The 17,160-nt window shown below is 42.1% G+C and overlaps 1 protein-coding gene across 1 annotated transcript in view; it reads right to left on the bottom strand.

Annotated features, from left to right (window-relative positions):
* nr6a1a (nuclear receptor subfamily 6, group A, member 1a) overlaps positions 1–14,440 on the bottom strand; it is a 78,904-nt gene extending 64,464 nt beyond the window's left edge. Inside the window, exon 1 of the mRNA XM_076099683.1 lies at positions 14,374–14,440. Within this exon, the coding sequence (XP_075955798.1) occupies positions 14,374–14,440 (67 nt within the window). The remainder of the gene's footprint in view (positions 1–14,373) is intronic.
* Positions 14,441–17,160: the final 2,720 nt, after the last annotated feature.

Genomic DNA, 17,160 nt, shown 5'->3' with positions numbered 1-17,160 from the left:
ACAAACAGACACCTGATACCACAGGCAGCATGAGCAGCTTTTCTACTGTGAAACACAGAAGACAAAATTAAATATCCCTAAAATTTCTACAATAGTGTGGTTCAAACTAACTTAGCTCTGACACAGTTGTGGTAGAGTCTCTACACGACGCTGGGAGCCACGTTCCTTACTAGAAACACAATGTATTGTAGAGGCTTCATCGCTTATGTACATGCAACAGATACTGAAGTCCCCCGACCTCTGAAACCCTCAACCTGAAGCCATTAGCACTGCCTCGGAATCCCTCCCAACATCCACGCAGCCCCTATATCAGCCCATCACTGTCCCGCTCTTCTGTCCCAGATGGCTGGGGTTCCGCATGGCCAGTGGAGGGCAACGCCAGCCTGTTATCTGAGTAGGTTGGCCTCTACCTGCCGGGCTGGCCGGCCCTGGGCCAGCCCCGCTCTTATCTCAGCACTACAAACCACACAGCCACCATCCATCACATGTCTCACTGCAGGCCGGGCTCCAGACAGCGGACGGGACACAGAGGGGAAACAATGACGGAGACGTAGCCAGAGGAGTCAGTGAGTAACCTGGCTATTGGCCACTAAAGCATTAGTGAGGCCAAACTGGTTCTTTGAACCTCCGATACCCCCACTGAGTCTCCCCGTCTCCGTGAATAAACCCATTAATGGGATATTGTGTCGCACTTTGACTGAGCTGTAGGAGCTAATGGAGACGAGAAACAACTCTTTCCATATGAATTGCTGTTTTTTTTTTTTACATCAAAATGAGTTTTCATGTGTTAAGAAATCATTTTAAATTCAATTGTTTAGTCTGTTCAAAACTTGGCAGCGTGACTTTTAACTAGAATCCTCATTTGTAACATTCTGAACAAGTCTTTGAATCACATACAAGGCACTTCATGGCAGAGCCGCACCAGTACTATGAACCTCCTGATTTTAATAGTCTAGTGTTGTTTTCCTGTTTCTTTTATATATAATGTCCATTTGTTTTTTAAATAATGTGTATTGTCCAGGTTTGTTTTAATAACCTAGTTTGTCCAGGTTTTGACGTATCATGTCTGAGATTTCTGCCTCCACCTCAATGGAAGTGAATCAAATGATGATCGTGTTTGAAGAGACAGTGTTTTGGAAGTTTTGTTCGATTGTGTTTTGATTAGCAGAAACCCGAGTGGTCAGAAGACTAGAAAAGCGCTACAACATTTTGTTGTCCTGGATTCCTCATCTAAGGTGTTCTTGTCCTTCATCACTGAATATGTCACTTCCCAAAGCACAGAGGATACAATGCAGAGGTCTGTGATACTTTGTTTAACACACCTGACCCAGATTACAATCGCATGACATTAACGAACTTGAAATGTTGGCCCTACAGAAGCTCTGTGTCGGTAACGAGCATGAACAATAAAAACAATGAAGAGCCCAGGTTCAACATGCGCCAATCTTCTCTCACTACACTTCCTGTCTGTGTGTGTAAGCAGATAGACTGAGGAAAGCACAGTTCGGAAACGTTCTGTAAGATTACAGTCGTGTGTTATGTGACCGACTTAATCACTCAATCAATCAGCCCTCCCGACTGTACGATGGATGAGAGGAAGCAGCAGCCACAGACAGATCATTGTTTTCACTCCGTGGCTCTCCGAGAGGTCAGAGCAGAGAGGGCTGCGTTACCCTTTGGGCACCACTCGATCCATCCCCCCTCCAGCGGAGACACCCAAGCATGACAGTAAGGAGTTTCAGTTTGCCTCAGACAGCCTTGAAGGAGCAGATGGGTATATAACCAAGTGGAGAGGGGAGACCTTGCTGCTGCTACAGGACCACCTGCTGCTGGATCACTCGATCTAGCTGGCTGCTATCAAGGCCTTATTGTGCCTTTATGGGGTCAATGTTGCTTCCAGTGGGCGTGAATGGCCTGCTGAATGTGAGAGGAGTGCTACCTCCCACTGCCTCTACAGGTAAACCTTGAATCAAACACTGGAGCCTCCTTACAACCACTTCTATGAGCCCCCTCCTCACCATAACAAGACTGGGTCCTGATTGGCGGTCTGTCTTTGGCTCAGAGCCTCTCAGCTCCCCGTGGTGGATCGGGCCTTATGACGATGTACAAATGTCTTCTCATGTCTTCCTTCGATCGTGACGTCGTAAAGCCAGCTGGCGGATTGCGTTAGAGCAATATTCACATCAGCTGGACACCGCTTTACGCTCTGAGCCTTGCATGTGGGAGCAAACAGCTGTTTTGCTTTGAGAGGGCACAACATGCGGAAACATTCTCAGACTCAGCTCCACCAAAACAAGGAGCTCCTAGGAAAGTCCCCCTACAGGCATAAAGGATGTCATCACCTGAAACACACTACAGTCTACAGTACACACAAATGTGTTAACGGGGTTTTGTTTGTGGCTGCTTATGTAGAAACCGTATCTCTGCTGTACCACATACAGCGGTTAACAGATAAAGAATCTATAGATAATAAATGTACACGACTGTTTGATGCCATCACACTACATGCCCATGGCAATGACCCCGAATGTAAACACGGCAGGTCTAAAACTAGAACAAAAACTACTCGACATCTAACGCAAGTTATTATAACCAGTGAGAGAATAATCAGCGATGTTATGAATGCACCTAGATTCAATAATTCAAAAAATGATTGTGGACCTTAATGTCTACCCGTCCTGTGAAATGCATTCATTAGCTGTTGGTTACTTCCTCTAGAATATGTATTTAATGACCTAAACACGCGTCATGAGGGTTAATGACCTGCATCGTGTTCCAAGACTTTGGCCGACGGCCCAGCCCTAATGGTGGATATTGCGTATGACAGCTTGTGAAGGAACTTGAGTGTCGGCTTCACAAGCTGCTCCGCGGTCGTCCCTCTGACCTCTACATCTGACCCTTGACCTCTGTGTGTAACACAGCGCAGCATAATGTCTGCTCTGTCCTCCCCGCTGGTTCAGGCCCGAGGTGCTGCCTCGCAGCACCGCTCAAGTTCACAGATCTCCAGCTCACATTTTGACGAGCAGCTTTACTCCGTGTGATCACCAGGAAGTGACGGAGACTGAGCCACGTACGACTATGGAGGGTTTCAATCTCACCACCAGCATTGGGAAATATCAGCACTTGTGAGGAGTTGTAAAACTGAATTTAATATATTTATGGTGAGATTGATAATATCAATTCAGATATTTTAACGCTTTTCTTAAGACTCTGAAGCGCCCTGCATTTTACTGTCTTTATAGCCTTATCGGAGGTATATAACTAAAATAAACCCCCGAAACATGTGCACATATTCTATATGCAGAACAGAGTTAACCAGCGTTTCAGCCTGATTGAAACCTGTATGATATGAGATACGCAGACTAATAAATGTAATTTAAACCTTTGAGCTGTGCTAAATCCACCATCACAAACACATGTTGCTCAGAGGTTTTTGAATCCACAGAACTTTATCTCTAAAACTATACTTCAACATTTTGGGAACAAACAACTCATCTGCTTTCTTGTGAGTGAGAGGGCTGATATCAGTCTCATGTCTCTGGGTGACGTAGAGAGCTGGAGGAGCTGGAGGAGCTCTGACTCAGCACCTCACTAACGAACACGTTTTTTCATCCTTACACAGACATTTAGCTATGTGTGCTTTTAAAAAGGACTTGTGTTGTGCCACTACTTCTAGATGAACACCCACCGGGCGTAGTCTTGTTATCAGCGGGGTTGCCAGCACTGTGCCTGTAAAGAGACCGAAACAGTTAACTGGCAACCCACTAGTGCTGGACGGTATACCGGTTTTAATTTCCCGTATGATATAAATTTTTCACACACCGCCATACCAGTGCATAGCCGAAACAACTGCTGTCACTCTTCAACAGGCAGCAGAATATATTGTTCGCCGCTGAGGGCGGTGCGGTCGGAGCTAGTTGTCTTATGTGTATTGAGAGGGACCCCTAATCATGGTTATAACAATTAATAACCCACAACTAACGCTCTTTAACAGGACAAAACACCACGACACAACAGTTTGTGACACATAACATGTTGACGCTGGTGGTAACACGAGCAACTAATTACTCCATCACCTCAGCAGAAAACATGAGTTGGAATACCAAGAGTGTGATTACGGTCGTCAACCGGTAACGTTAACGTGAGTGAAACAGTGAAGCCAAAGGGTCACACATCGCTTGAAGAGGCATTAGCTCGAGGCAGCAAATGACAAGAAAAGCAAGCGGCAGAGCGACATTACGAACGCAATAACGACCCAGCTATGCAAGGTATGTCTGACCGGGGCAAAATACTTCAACCAAACTGCTATCCCAACATTATACGAAGAAACGAGCACACCCTCTAGTAAGCAAAGCCTTTATACATGATGACATTAACATGTTTTTATATTCTATGTACTGCTGACAGTAGAGGAAGCCACTATAAACCTATATAAAAACACAGTCAAGGAAAAAAAAGAAATACCGTGATATACCGTGAAACTGCCAGAATCTTAAAAATACCGTGATACACATTTCTGGTCGTACCGCCCAGCACTACAACCCACACAGGAGAGGATGTGTAGAAATGCTCGGTAGATGGATGATCTCCCCCTGGAACCTCAAACTGTTCTGTCGACATGTCTGTCAGTGAACAGGTTTAACCAACGTGTTAGTAGGAGGATTGTTTCACATGGGACAGAGCCAGACATGACATTTATGCATCTTTCTTCTCATCTCACTCTCAAAAAGAAAGCCAATATGTGCATTTTCCAAAATGTTGAAGTTTTCCTTCATGGATTCCAACGATAAGTCAAACTCCGCTTTGAAGATAAAAAAAAGAAGAGGAAGAAATCCAAAAAGTTAGTAACTGATATGAAATAATATTTGACTTAATAGTTTTGTAGTGTACTTAGAGATCTATGATAAATAAGCCACATTACAATCATCCAATGGAAGTAAGGAGACTCCACTAGATACTGGAGTAATGCATAGAAAATAATGTCCACGACTTAGAACCGGCTTTTATTTTTTTTAAATCTCATTTTAAAGCATAAATGTCTTTTACTGAAAATACGACTAATCATTGATGGATATCTGAGGGTTATAGTTCAGTCCTCTCTTTATTTAATGCTACATTGACGGCCATAATGCTGCCTTCAGGATCAAACAATGGGCTGAAGGCCTCACACTTTCTCATGGTGCAGTCATCGGTGTATGTCGTGTTAAGCTAATGAATGTATGTCTTTATCCGCGCTAATCCGGGCGGCCGGTCGGGCTGAGGGTCACGCTGTGGTCAGAGGGGTGGGGGCTCCGTCACCGCCACTTGACACGCTCAAAGGAGCAACTTCCCTTTCATCATACCAGAGGTCAGAGTTTTACTACCTCACAGAGCGAGCCAGCGCACTGCACTGTGCAGACTGAGGCGTAAAGCAGCCATCTGATAATAATCATCTTACAAAACCAACCGAAAAGAAAAAAACAAACCAGGGGTCACCATGCTGCGATCATTCAGCTGCATCTCACTTCTTGTTCATCAAGAGGGCCGCGTCAGGGAGAAACACTGAAGTCAAATCTAGGTGAATTCTGTCAGAAAGGGGTCTCTTTCTCCTGAAAAAGTTGGCGGATTTTTTGTGAAAAACAAGTCTCGACTCCAGGTTTCCCTATTGTGGCAGGTACAAACACATGAAGTCATCTGTAATATGTCGAGTAACTATGGGTCACTGTTAAATTGGATCTATACCTGTAACTTTTAAACAATTGTTGCAAACTGAAAGTCTCATTGTCCTGTTATTCAGCAGCTTAGAAGCCCTCCCTCCGTGTGGATAATGAGATCACAGTAAATGTCACCAGTTACTATAAGGCACACGGTTCAATGGATTTACTCCTCTGGTCACACTCTACATGAATCATCCTACAACGTCATTTCACTATTGTGAAGAGACTTCTCTTGCAGTTTGCGAGCAGAGATCATGAACTTCACAATGTTCCAATGAAATAATATCAAACATTTGCTGAACAACTTTCAACTAAGAATGTAGCAGACACTTACAGCTGTCCATCTGTGAGAGGCTCCGCCCCTTCTGCTTGGCTTGACACTAAAGTGTCAGCAGCATTCTCAATCCAACTGGTCTGAGAGTTATGTAAATAGACTCAGTGCAGTGTTGAGGAAATGAGCTCAGATGAACAGGGCTCAACACTTACAACCCGGCATCAGCGTTTGGTTGGCCAAACTGAAAACATGGATGCCATTTTTAATCACTTTATATTGAGTGAGTAATTAAGATACTATGCCGTTTTCATCAGCTTAATAATGAAAATATAGCACGAAGGAATAAGAGCTTAATGACAGAAACCAAACTAAATTCTTTGTAGTTTGCGTTCCAAATGTTACTTGGATCAGTTAACGTGTCCACTGTCCACCCTAAACTCCTGGTATACTAAACATCAGTCGAGCAGCTGGAATGTTCCTCACACAGCCCTCGGAAATGAATCCAGCAAGTCACCGGTTGCTTGTTCATCCATTCAACGGTTGGTTTTCTGGACCTTTGCGCTGATTCCCAGCACAGATCAATTAAACCTTCCACATTGAAGTCTTGGGTTGTGGATCCATCATCTCTACTTCCAGAGACCACTTCCAGTCGGTCCTGATTCTGGGAAATAATCTGGGAATGTTTTCTGTCCCTATTTTTCACATGTTAAAGACCAACCAAAAATGTGTTTGCCAATTTCTCAAAATGGTTGCCAATGGCCATCTGGCAACTCTTCCTGTCAAGCCCTGCTTAAACCATTAGTCATCTCATCAAGTGCCAGAAAATCCAAACATTTAAGTGAAGGTTCTCTTGTGTGGGGATTTGCTGCTTTACTCTAGTTTATATCATTGCAAACTGAATGTCATATCTACAACTATTGTTCTAACATTTTACAGACCAAACAATAAATCAACCAGTGGAACTAATAGCTCGATGCAAAGACTCCGCCCACAGGCCGTTCACAGCCCTTAAAAACATTAACTCAAGTGAGCAATCAGGAAATGTTTGCTCATAACTGTGTGTGTGTGTGTGTGTGTGTGTGTGTGTGTGTGTGTGTGTGTGTAATGACAACAGTAACTGTTTAGCAGATTCCTGTTAAACTTGCCATTGTGCACAGCTCTGTGTGTCTTTTCTGTTGACTGCCAAATGACTGTGGTGCCTGGCTGCGTCCATAAATCAGTGAGGAGGACTGTGCTCCATCTTCAACAGATTCCAATCTTCTCAGCATGGAAGGACCTTTGCATCTATACACCAGTCAAATCACCTGTGGGAGCTGAAGTGAGTTCCTTCAAATAAGTATATAACTGACACCTAATAGTTAAGGCTGCTAACAGAAGAGCCCTGTTTCCTGCTCTACATACCAAGTTCAGTGTTTTACAGCTGCCTGTAAACTCATCCTGCACCCAAATTGAAGACGTTTATGGCCTCTGGCTACGCTATGTGTTAAATATCACAGAGGCGTGATAATTTGCCAGTGTCACTGTACCCATACTTACTGTCATGTATTCCCCTTCAAGATATGCTTTATGGCCGCTCCTCCCCCACCCCTCCCTGCAGCTCATTAGCAGCTGCTACATCCTCAGGTTGTGCCAGGACCCATCTAGTGAACAAGTCAGAGAGCAGCCTCACTGCCAGCCCGGCCTGTAGCTCATGGATCAAGTGGAGGCTGTAAATACTTTGCTGGGTTACATGGAGGTCAGCAGAGAGCGGGCCATTAATGCTTCAAGAGCAACATCCCACTGACCCTGGTCACCGTTCCCATAGCGCTCACTGCCACCTCCCCCCACGTGTCCGTCACAGTCCATACAACAACAACACCACAAGCTCAGCCTCGGGGGAAGAGCTCTGAGCTCAGTGTGAGGATGGACCTTTAGAGTCTCAAAGGATTCTTTTTTTTAAACAAATATCAACTTAGAGATATTTTTATGGCTTTGATGAATTGCAAAAAAAAAGAAAAAAGGAACAGCTTCCATGCATAACATCAAAAGTCATAAACCCAAAAGGGATCAACGCTGACCCTGGGCGTGTCCAAACTCATGACATACAGTGAGTATAGCCGCCATTTTGTAGTGCCGTCCGAATGTATAGTGAGAATTATTATACCCTATTCATAGTATCCCACAATGCATCGTGAAAAGTAGGGTACAACCCATGGTCACCAACTCAGCACCATAGAGCCTTTAACAGATTATTAACAAAGATGACATATGAAAGTTTGCAAACACAGTTTAGCGCCAAAACCAGCAGAGCACAACAGCTTGAGCTGTGCAACAGCATTAACCACCAAAGATGGTGAAGGAAACCTAAACAGACTTTCCACATCCGTGTGCTTTCAGTGAGTAGATAGAAAACATTAGCAAGTGGCCTATTATTTACTTTCAGATATATGCTGCATGGATTTGGTGGAGAAACCTAGCGTGTAACGTTACACCAGCGGGACATTACGAGCGACAAGTCACCAGATGACCCAACTACATTTCCTGTGTTCATCTAGAACATGAACCACCGTGACACAGACTCAGGGGTTGGACTTTATTAACCGGGTGCTACAAACAGGAGAAGTCTTGATCAGTCCAGTGGTAGACAACACATTTAAGAGACACCGCCGGTGTTTCGGTTTCACAAGTGATCGTGTTAATTGGTGACTCTCAGCCGAATGCATCTGTGGTTGCTGTAAAGATACAGGCCATAAAATGTTTAAAGATTTCTCAGAACTAGTGCTGGGTAATGAACCTCGATACTTTTCTGGTACCAACAAAAATGTGTTTCTAACCCCAAGAATCAAAAACTGTAGTTTAAAATTCTGCCAATTTTAGGCCATTTCATTAGTGCAAAGTTCTAGTGTTCAAACAATAATTAACATTGTATTCATTTAAAAAAAAAACTTTAGTATTTCTCAAAGAATGAGTCAGCATCTTGAAACGACAGAACAAAGCAGGGCACAGCACTCGTGTTGAACAAAGGTCAGCTTGGTAAAGCTTGTCTTCAGAGAGTGTGACAGCCCGTTGTAGAGGGACATTTCACACAGTGTTCAACAGCAAAGTGCCCAAACTGTCCGGTCTCTACGCGTGTCGGTGCGATAGTGTGATGGGAACTGTTTGAATGTTGTCCTGATAAGATAAGACAGGAGGAGGATCTGAAACTGATCTGAACCGGTTTGTGGTTGCATCACCTGACCCTCTTCATTCAGACCACACACGCATGTTGCCTGGAAACCGCAGCATCAGGATGAAGGACATTCAGCCTCTAGACCTCTCAGAGACGAGCATCTTCTGTGTGAATGACCAGCGTGAACATGAGGAATGCCACCTGTGAGTAAATGAGCGCACAGTCATGAATATTGTAAATTGGCATAGTCATTGTCCCAATAATAGCATACAGGGCTACGCATGATGCCCGCATATAGAGGTCCTGTTTTCAGAGGCTCGTAAAGTAAAGTCCTTCACTTTTAAACAGCCTCAGCAGCAGAATTAAGACAAAGAACGATGGAAACAACAGAGCTGTTAATGCTGTTCACCTGAGGGCCCAACTGTCACTGAAATAAAGAAGAAATGATTCCGTATGAAAAACATCTCACCACAGCAAAGTGACTGATGGCTGTGACAAGAGGAGGACAAAACATTCAACAAGCTCACATTCATCTTGTAGAACAATAGCATCAACAGCCAATTTAAGTTAATGGTGATATCTTTAGGCTCTGTGGATACATTTAGAATTATATTAGCCTAAACATCAAACATAATGTCAACCTAATTGTGAAGTGTATTCATAAGGGTTTTCATACTCAAAAATGCTAATGAAATATACAATCCATTAGAGAAACACATAGGCTTGGATAGCAGCAGGCTAATAGTACACGACTCCTACGACAGGTCTGGACCACAAATTCAGTTCAAACCCAATAGAATATTCAAATGATGAGAAAATTGTTGAGCAGAAAGTTCTCCTGATTCACTCGAACGAGCCACTTAACCAATCAGGTCCTCTCACTAATATCACTATTATCTTACAGTAAAAACAAACTTCTGTAAATAAATTGCCTGAACACAATCAATCACTGAGAACTACAACAACCGATGACTTAAGAAAAGTTCAACCAACCGATCAGCCTCCGTTTAGTCCTCAACTCATAACTGATGATAACACATATATGATAACACATATATGATAACACATATGATAACATATATGATAACATATATGATAACATATATAACATATGATAACAATAGTGTTTCATTCCTGTGTGCATTTTTAAACGTGTGTTTGAAAGGTAAATTACATTTAGAGGAAACAAACCATTTCTGGTCAAATGTATACAAATAACAGTCCAGTAAAATATTCAAAAATATTTTTTAGAACTAGTTTTTTTATTAAGCAAATTCATAATTTGACATTTTTTGAATGTGTAAGCACTTAAGAATTTTTCGGTTTTATTTTTTATTTCTTAGCGTATGTATTCCAATTTAAAAATGGGTTAACTTCATGAATCAATCCTCTTAATTAAAACAAATCAAAGTGCATTTCATGGCCTTTAACTCTGAACGTGTTCGTCCGGCAGTAGAACAGAAGCACTGTCAGTGTTTCTCTTTATGCATCATTATAATGAAACCTGGATAATCAATACAAATTAAATAAGTAAATCCAATCTATAGCAGGGCCCAATGATTAGTGTGAAGCTTCCATCTTGCCTCCGCTGCCGTCTCATTGTTCCAGCACATACAGGACAGCACACACTTCACAACCCTCTCATTCATCAAAACAGAGTCTTAGATGGTGAAACCATCTGCTGTGGAGCGTGCTGTGAGATAAATCACTTTGTTTGAAATGCTAATCAGCCTGGGTGAGGAATTCTCTTCAATCTAGTGAAATTATCTTGGAATAGGTGGAGTCCTAACATTCAAACCCTTGTTTCACTCTGAAACTAGTAGAAATCAGGATTATTTATTTCAGTTGAATTGATTTGATTGAGAAAAGAAATGAGTGAAAGATGAGGCCGGATCACTCCGACTCAAGACGGTGTCACTTGATCCACGAAAGAGTGATCTGCATCGGGGAAATAGAAAGCATTGCCAAATAGCTTTAGGAAATGTAACATTAAAATGTAGTATTATTAAACTAAATCAGCTGTAGAGATATTCTACAGCGTGTCAGAGAACACACAAGGAGACCGCTGGATTTACTTTGAAAGACAGAAGCCTTCAGACTTTCAAACATTCTTATTTCCACAACTTCCATTTCATCTAAAAATGGGAATCAAAATACTTGACAAAGACTGAAGATACCTGTTAAATGTGTGAAGAATAAAACCAGGATTGAACCTAAGAGAAGACCAACAGCCCGGGTCCTTTCCCTGCTTTTAAAAAAGATAGAATCATAGATTCCAGTTCATTTTGTTCCAGCTATTTAGAATACAGTCATTTGCTGTGTGTTTGTGAGGGGGGGGGGCTGTTGTCACTGTGCTGGTGTTGACACAGATCTAGTGATAGTGGAGGAGTCAAGTTAAGAAGAAGAAGAAAACACAACATGATGGATCACATCTGCCCTCCCAGCAGCCCCTCCTTCCTTACTGTACTCCTCCAGGCTCATCATTCAAGCTTCACAGCGGGGGGGTTGCATCCTGTCCCTGCCCCACCCACCGCCAGCCGTCCCCGAGGGGGGAGGACAGACCCCCGGCCGGAGCAGGGGCTGACAAAGCACTTTCTTTCAGCCTGTCGGCCCTGCTAACCCCCGAGGCCCAAACAAATACGGGACTCCTCCACCCAACCTGTCTCCCTCTTTCTCTCTGCTCCTTCCACCCAGTTTGATTATATTAAAACAAGCACACTTCACTGAGCAGAGAGGGAGGCAGGTGTGGGTGGGGGGGGGGGGGGGACCAGATTCCTGGTCAATTCACAGATCAATCAAAATTGAGTTCTTCAAATGTGGTTATGTGGAGAACTGGAGCTGGTTGATTTCTATGCAACACTGTGAGCTGAGGTTTCACAGTCAACACTTCTCAGGCAGTGATGGGTTAACCAGCTGCATTTAACATCTGTAACATCTGTCCTCCACGGCTGCAACCAACGATGATATTCTTCACGGATTAATTGGCAGACTATTATAATGTGTTTGGGCTTTTTTTTGCCTCTAAAGAACTTGAATTGTCTCGTTTGAAATGTGCAGAAAGCTGCCTCGTCTATTTTCTTTATGAAGTGAATCATTTGGTAAAGTGTCAGGAAAATAAAGAAACATGCTGATGAGCTGCAAGATGAATCAAGAAGTGTTGCACTATTAAATTAACACAACTACTCTGATAATCAATTTGATTATTTTTTAAGACAAAACGTTATGATTCCAGCTTCTTAAATGTGTTAGTTTCTTTACTCTGACACCAAAATAAATATCCGAGGTGTCCATTTGGGCTCTGGAGACATTTTTCAGACCAAACAACTAATCGATTAAATCGAGAAAATTACTAAAATAAGCATTAAAATGATTGTTGCCTCTTTTTTGGTGCAGTTTACGTCTGACGTCAAAAACAAATGATGAAAACATCTCGACTGAAAAGATAGAATGTTTTTGTCTTTACAAAATTACTAAATCGATGAGAAAAGTTGATGTTAATATACTTATGAGTCCATACTTCAGCTCTACATTATGTAAAAGGCCTTCCTCACCCAGATTCATTTTACTGTTTATTACATTTAGAAAATAAAAAGGGGCCACTTTTCTTTATTGTATTAAAATAATTGTATTCATGACGTTTGGATTAAAAGAGCTCTTAATTTGGTGAATCATCTTTGGAAAAAAAGAAAAGAAAAATGCTGAGTTTGCAAATTACTCAAACTGACTGAAATGATTAAATCCTATGAAGGTCTGATAGAACATGTTCAAAACGCATCCCGCCGTCTTAGGTTCACTCCATGAGGGTATTTGTTTGTGCTCAAGTTACTTGTGTATTCTTTCTTACATTCGGCGATGACAGAATGAATTAATAGAGAATTGTTTCTTTAAAAATATATATTTAAGGTTAGCAGGACGGCAACAATTATTTTAACTATTCATTAATTGATATATTCATTGTTTATTTTTTTAAATTCAGAAAATAGTCAATGAAAATGTCTGTTACAATGTCCTAAAGCCCAAGTTGACGAAATTAATTTAAAAAATGAATCATCAAAATTGGTGACAGTTTATTTTCTGTGCATGGACAAATCGTTTCAGTAATAAATGATACTGCAGTATCATTTATTTTGTATCATGTTTAGTATCATGATGTTCAGTATCATGTTTAGGCACATGTGCCTAAACATATTTAATCATTTATTAAAACAGCACTCCTTGTCCCTCTTTTTGTAATTATTAGAATTCTCTTTTCAAAAAACAAAATGACGGAGAAAAGGAAGCCATCGCATGTCGGTGCAGGCTTTGAATCTCTTTATAATCACGCTCATCGAGTCACCATCATAGTGCGATCAGCGCATGCGGAGTTAAAGGAATTTCAATCTTGGAAATGTCAATAAATCTTCAGTCCCCCGCATGGGGGGCTCGATACGGGACTGGCGCCTGGGACAGACACTGCTGCAACGCATTGTGGGGCTTAGTTTGGGCAATATATAGAACATGTGAAGACATAATCAATTGGAAGCCAACAGAACGGGGGGAAAACACTTTCGTACAGTGCAATCTGAAATGCACTCTGAACCCATCTGACCCACGTATCGCCTCTTCTCCAATCCCATCTTTTCCATCCTGTGAAGCGCATGCAACACCGCATTTTGGGGACTAAAAAGCTCATGCATGGCTCCAGGGCGTTCTCCAAGTTCAAAAGTTCATATTTTACGATGTCCCTGAGCCCGGCTGGCCACCTCCAAATAAAAACATTCCGCCCTCTGTTCCCAGCGAGCCAAAGTCTCACACACACACACACACGCACACACACACCTCAAGAAGCAAGCAAACAAGTCAGTCCCTTCCATGATGCAAAGCACGGGACCAAACCAAAGCACGTACATTTTGGACCACATCTCTCCCACACCTGGTCGCAGGCCACTCACTGCATTCACTCCACTTGTTGAGATACATGTAGCGTGCCGAGCCCTAAACTTCAGCAGATGAAGCAGCAGGACCAGCAGCCCACTGAGCTCACGCTGCAGCTGTCCTGTGTGTTCAGGTCCGGCTCGGTACAGTTCGGAGAGGTGTCTCTGAGAGGCGGCTGCAGAACGCTCGTGCAGCTGATAGGGCTGATCAGAAACAGTGCAGCCATGCCGCTCTCTGCGGAGGTGAGGGGAGGTGTGCTACCGTCACGGCCCGCAGCAGCGTGTTATATGGGGATGTGCGTGTGGACATGCACGATCATGCTCAGGGTCGCGTTCGCCTACCGTTAACGGACTTAGCGTCGTTTCTCTCCGGGAAGTCGAACCCATTCGTCCTCTTCTCTATCTCCATCCTCCTGCATGGGCTGATCCCGAGTCAGCCCGACGTCGCCTCTCGCCGCCACGCAAAGACCTGCACACTGTTGCTGTGGAGCTGCCAGCTGTGGTGATGGCGATAATGTAGTGTGAAGTGACTCAAGCTGGCTCTGCTTTGTCCCTGTCCTCAGCCTGGTTGGCTCACTGCTCGGACCGCCGTCCCATGATTTAGCCTACAGATTCCAGTCAGCGGGGAATGACTGGATCCACACCCCCAGGGGTGGTGCGTTCAAGAACCGTGAAAGGGGTGGAGGATAGTGGTTTCCTTTCAGCCGAGCAGAAGAAGTAGCCTGATTAAATAATAATATTAATACATTGTATTTGTACAGCGCTTTGAAAGGTACTCAAAGGCCCTTTACATGGTTAACATAGAAACAATAAAAGCAATGACGATATAAAAAAGGCAGATTACATTATAACAGCAATAAACAAAACAAAAACATACATAACTAGCATCACAGCTTAAAAGCAGATTTAAATCATGTTCTAATGTTTAATTAACTTCTGAATTAAGAAAGTACACAAACATAGAAGTCACAACCTGTCTTGCAAATGTAAAGTTTAATTCCTTTAATAGGGCCATACAATAATCTACTATACACCCACGCTTTCCTTGAATTAGGAGTGTAAAAAGACTGAGCCTATTCTACATAAAAGCAACTTTTAAATCATTTCTGTGCATTACTCCTTTGACGTGTAATCAAATAACATTAGAAAGTTGCATTTCTCCCACAGGACCCGAAGGCAGCACATACACAGCCAGTTGGAGGAAATGCACAGGTGTTACCAATAACACTGGTGACGTGTGCCAGTGAGCAGCATGCACCATACCAGGAACCTGGAACCAGCTAAAGGGAACCCAGCCGTCATTGGTTGTATTGTTTACACCTGTGACAAGTCCGTGAATAGACCTTATGCCGCAGGCATTATGGGATATGGAGTCCAGTTCTGAATCTGAACAGCATGTCAGCTTTTTACCAAAAAGCTAGCAGAAAGAAAGTTTTCAGAAAGAAATGAGTTGATTTGAGTCTTTGCACTAATTGTTGGCTCTGGTTTACGACTAACAGAAATATTTGGCTTGTTTATAGAGTTTATATTTTATTGTTTTGTTTATTGTTGTCATTTTATACATACACCTTTAGTCTAGTTATGGGGCTACTTGTGTGGCCTAGTTAAATAGCCCAGTCTGAGGCTATAGGGTCCCAGCTGAACTGTCTGGCTACAGTAAACATAATCAGAAGACTCCACACACACACACTACAGTTTCCTTAAACCACATCTATTCCATTCTCTTGTTTTATTGGTACTCAACGTTTGCACCACCTATAAAGACTTGATGTGTAAATATCTTACATATACAGACAATTATTTTGGACCAAAGAGCAGTTAGGCTTAAAGGTCCAGTGTGCAGGGTTTAGTGGCATCTAGTGGTGAGGCTGCAGATTTCTATCAAAACGCTAATATGAAAATGTAACACCTGAAACACAGAGGGCTCCTCATGAACACCCACACACACACACACACACACACACACACACACACACACACACACATCAGTCAAGTCTTTTTTTCTTTCTCCACACACATTCACACACAGTTTATTATCATTATTATTATTATATACTACTACTAAAAGTACTTGCATCTCTATTGTCATTATTGCTGTGACCAGTAATCGATCTCGTTCAGCTCCTCTTCCCACCAAAGGACTTCTTAAGTGCAGGTCAAGACTTCAGATCGAGCTCTCTCTAAGCTAACGAAAACACAACAATTCTTAGTGTCACTTGATTATACACTAATGAAAACATAGTTATGAATATTAAATTCCATTTATGCCAATAAATCCCCCTGAATCCTACACACTGGTGCTTTAAAGCTCTTGTTTGTCACATGGCATCTTTTACCCACCTTTCTTAGACATTTAAGAAAAGTGATGATCTCATTTGCTGGGTAAATAGCCTAGATTACCCTGATTTCCTATATCTAAAAATAACATAATGTGTAATCATTGTCATAGTCTTAAAACACAATGCTGCTAATTGTATACCATGGGAATCTAAGCTGTGAAGACTGAGAACATAATATAGGATTGTTAGGGTTTCTCTTTAGACATATAATTACATCATTTGGTGATATTCAATGCTTAAGCATGAATACAATTTCACGTAATAAGGGCATCGTCTTGAAGAGAGCCCCTGTGTCAAAATTTCATTTGTTTGGTTCATGTTCAGCAGCTCCATATTACATGCAGGTAAATCCCACCACTATGCATTCTTTCTGTGATTTGTTTGACATTTTGTTTCCATTAACAATGCAAGTTATTTGTGTGCTGAAGGTCTGTGGCTGCATGTTGTGCATTTCACTCTCTTACAACCCACGACATCTCCAAAGTGACCTAAACTGTGGAATTGGATTTTCAAAATAATATTTGTCCAGCTGATGGCGCCAAACGCCCTTCAAACGCCCTTCAAACGTCTAATAGGAGCTTTGCTTTCATTCCCACTTTTACTCTCGCACATAGTGACACTATTCAAACTGAATTAAACATGTCAGATCAAGTAAAAAATGATATTGAATTTTACAATAGGCTTTTTATTGTTATGATGATATATATTATTGTTTCTTGTTATTATTATTATTATTATTGTTATTATTATATATGATATATTATACATTATACATTATACATTATATATT

Source organism: Anarhichas minor, unplaced genomic scaffold (assembly GCF_050575085.1).
Source record: "Anarhichas minor isolate MPS153535 unplaced genomic scaffold, ASM5057508v1 ptg000025l, whole genome shotgun sequence".
Lineage (NCBI taxonomy): Eukaryota > Metazoa > Chordata > Actinopteri > Perciformes > Anarhichadidae > Anarhichas > Anarhichas minor.
This window is presented reverse-complemented; position numbering and strand designations above follow the sequence as displayed.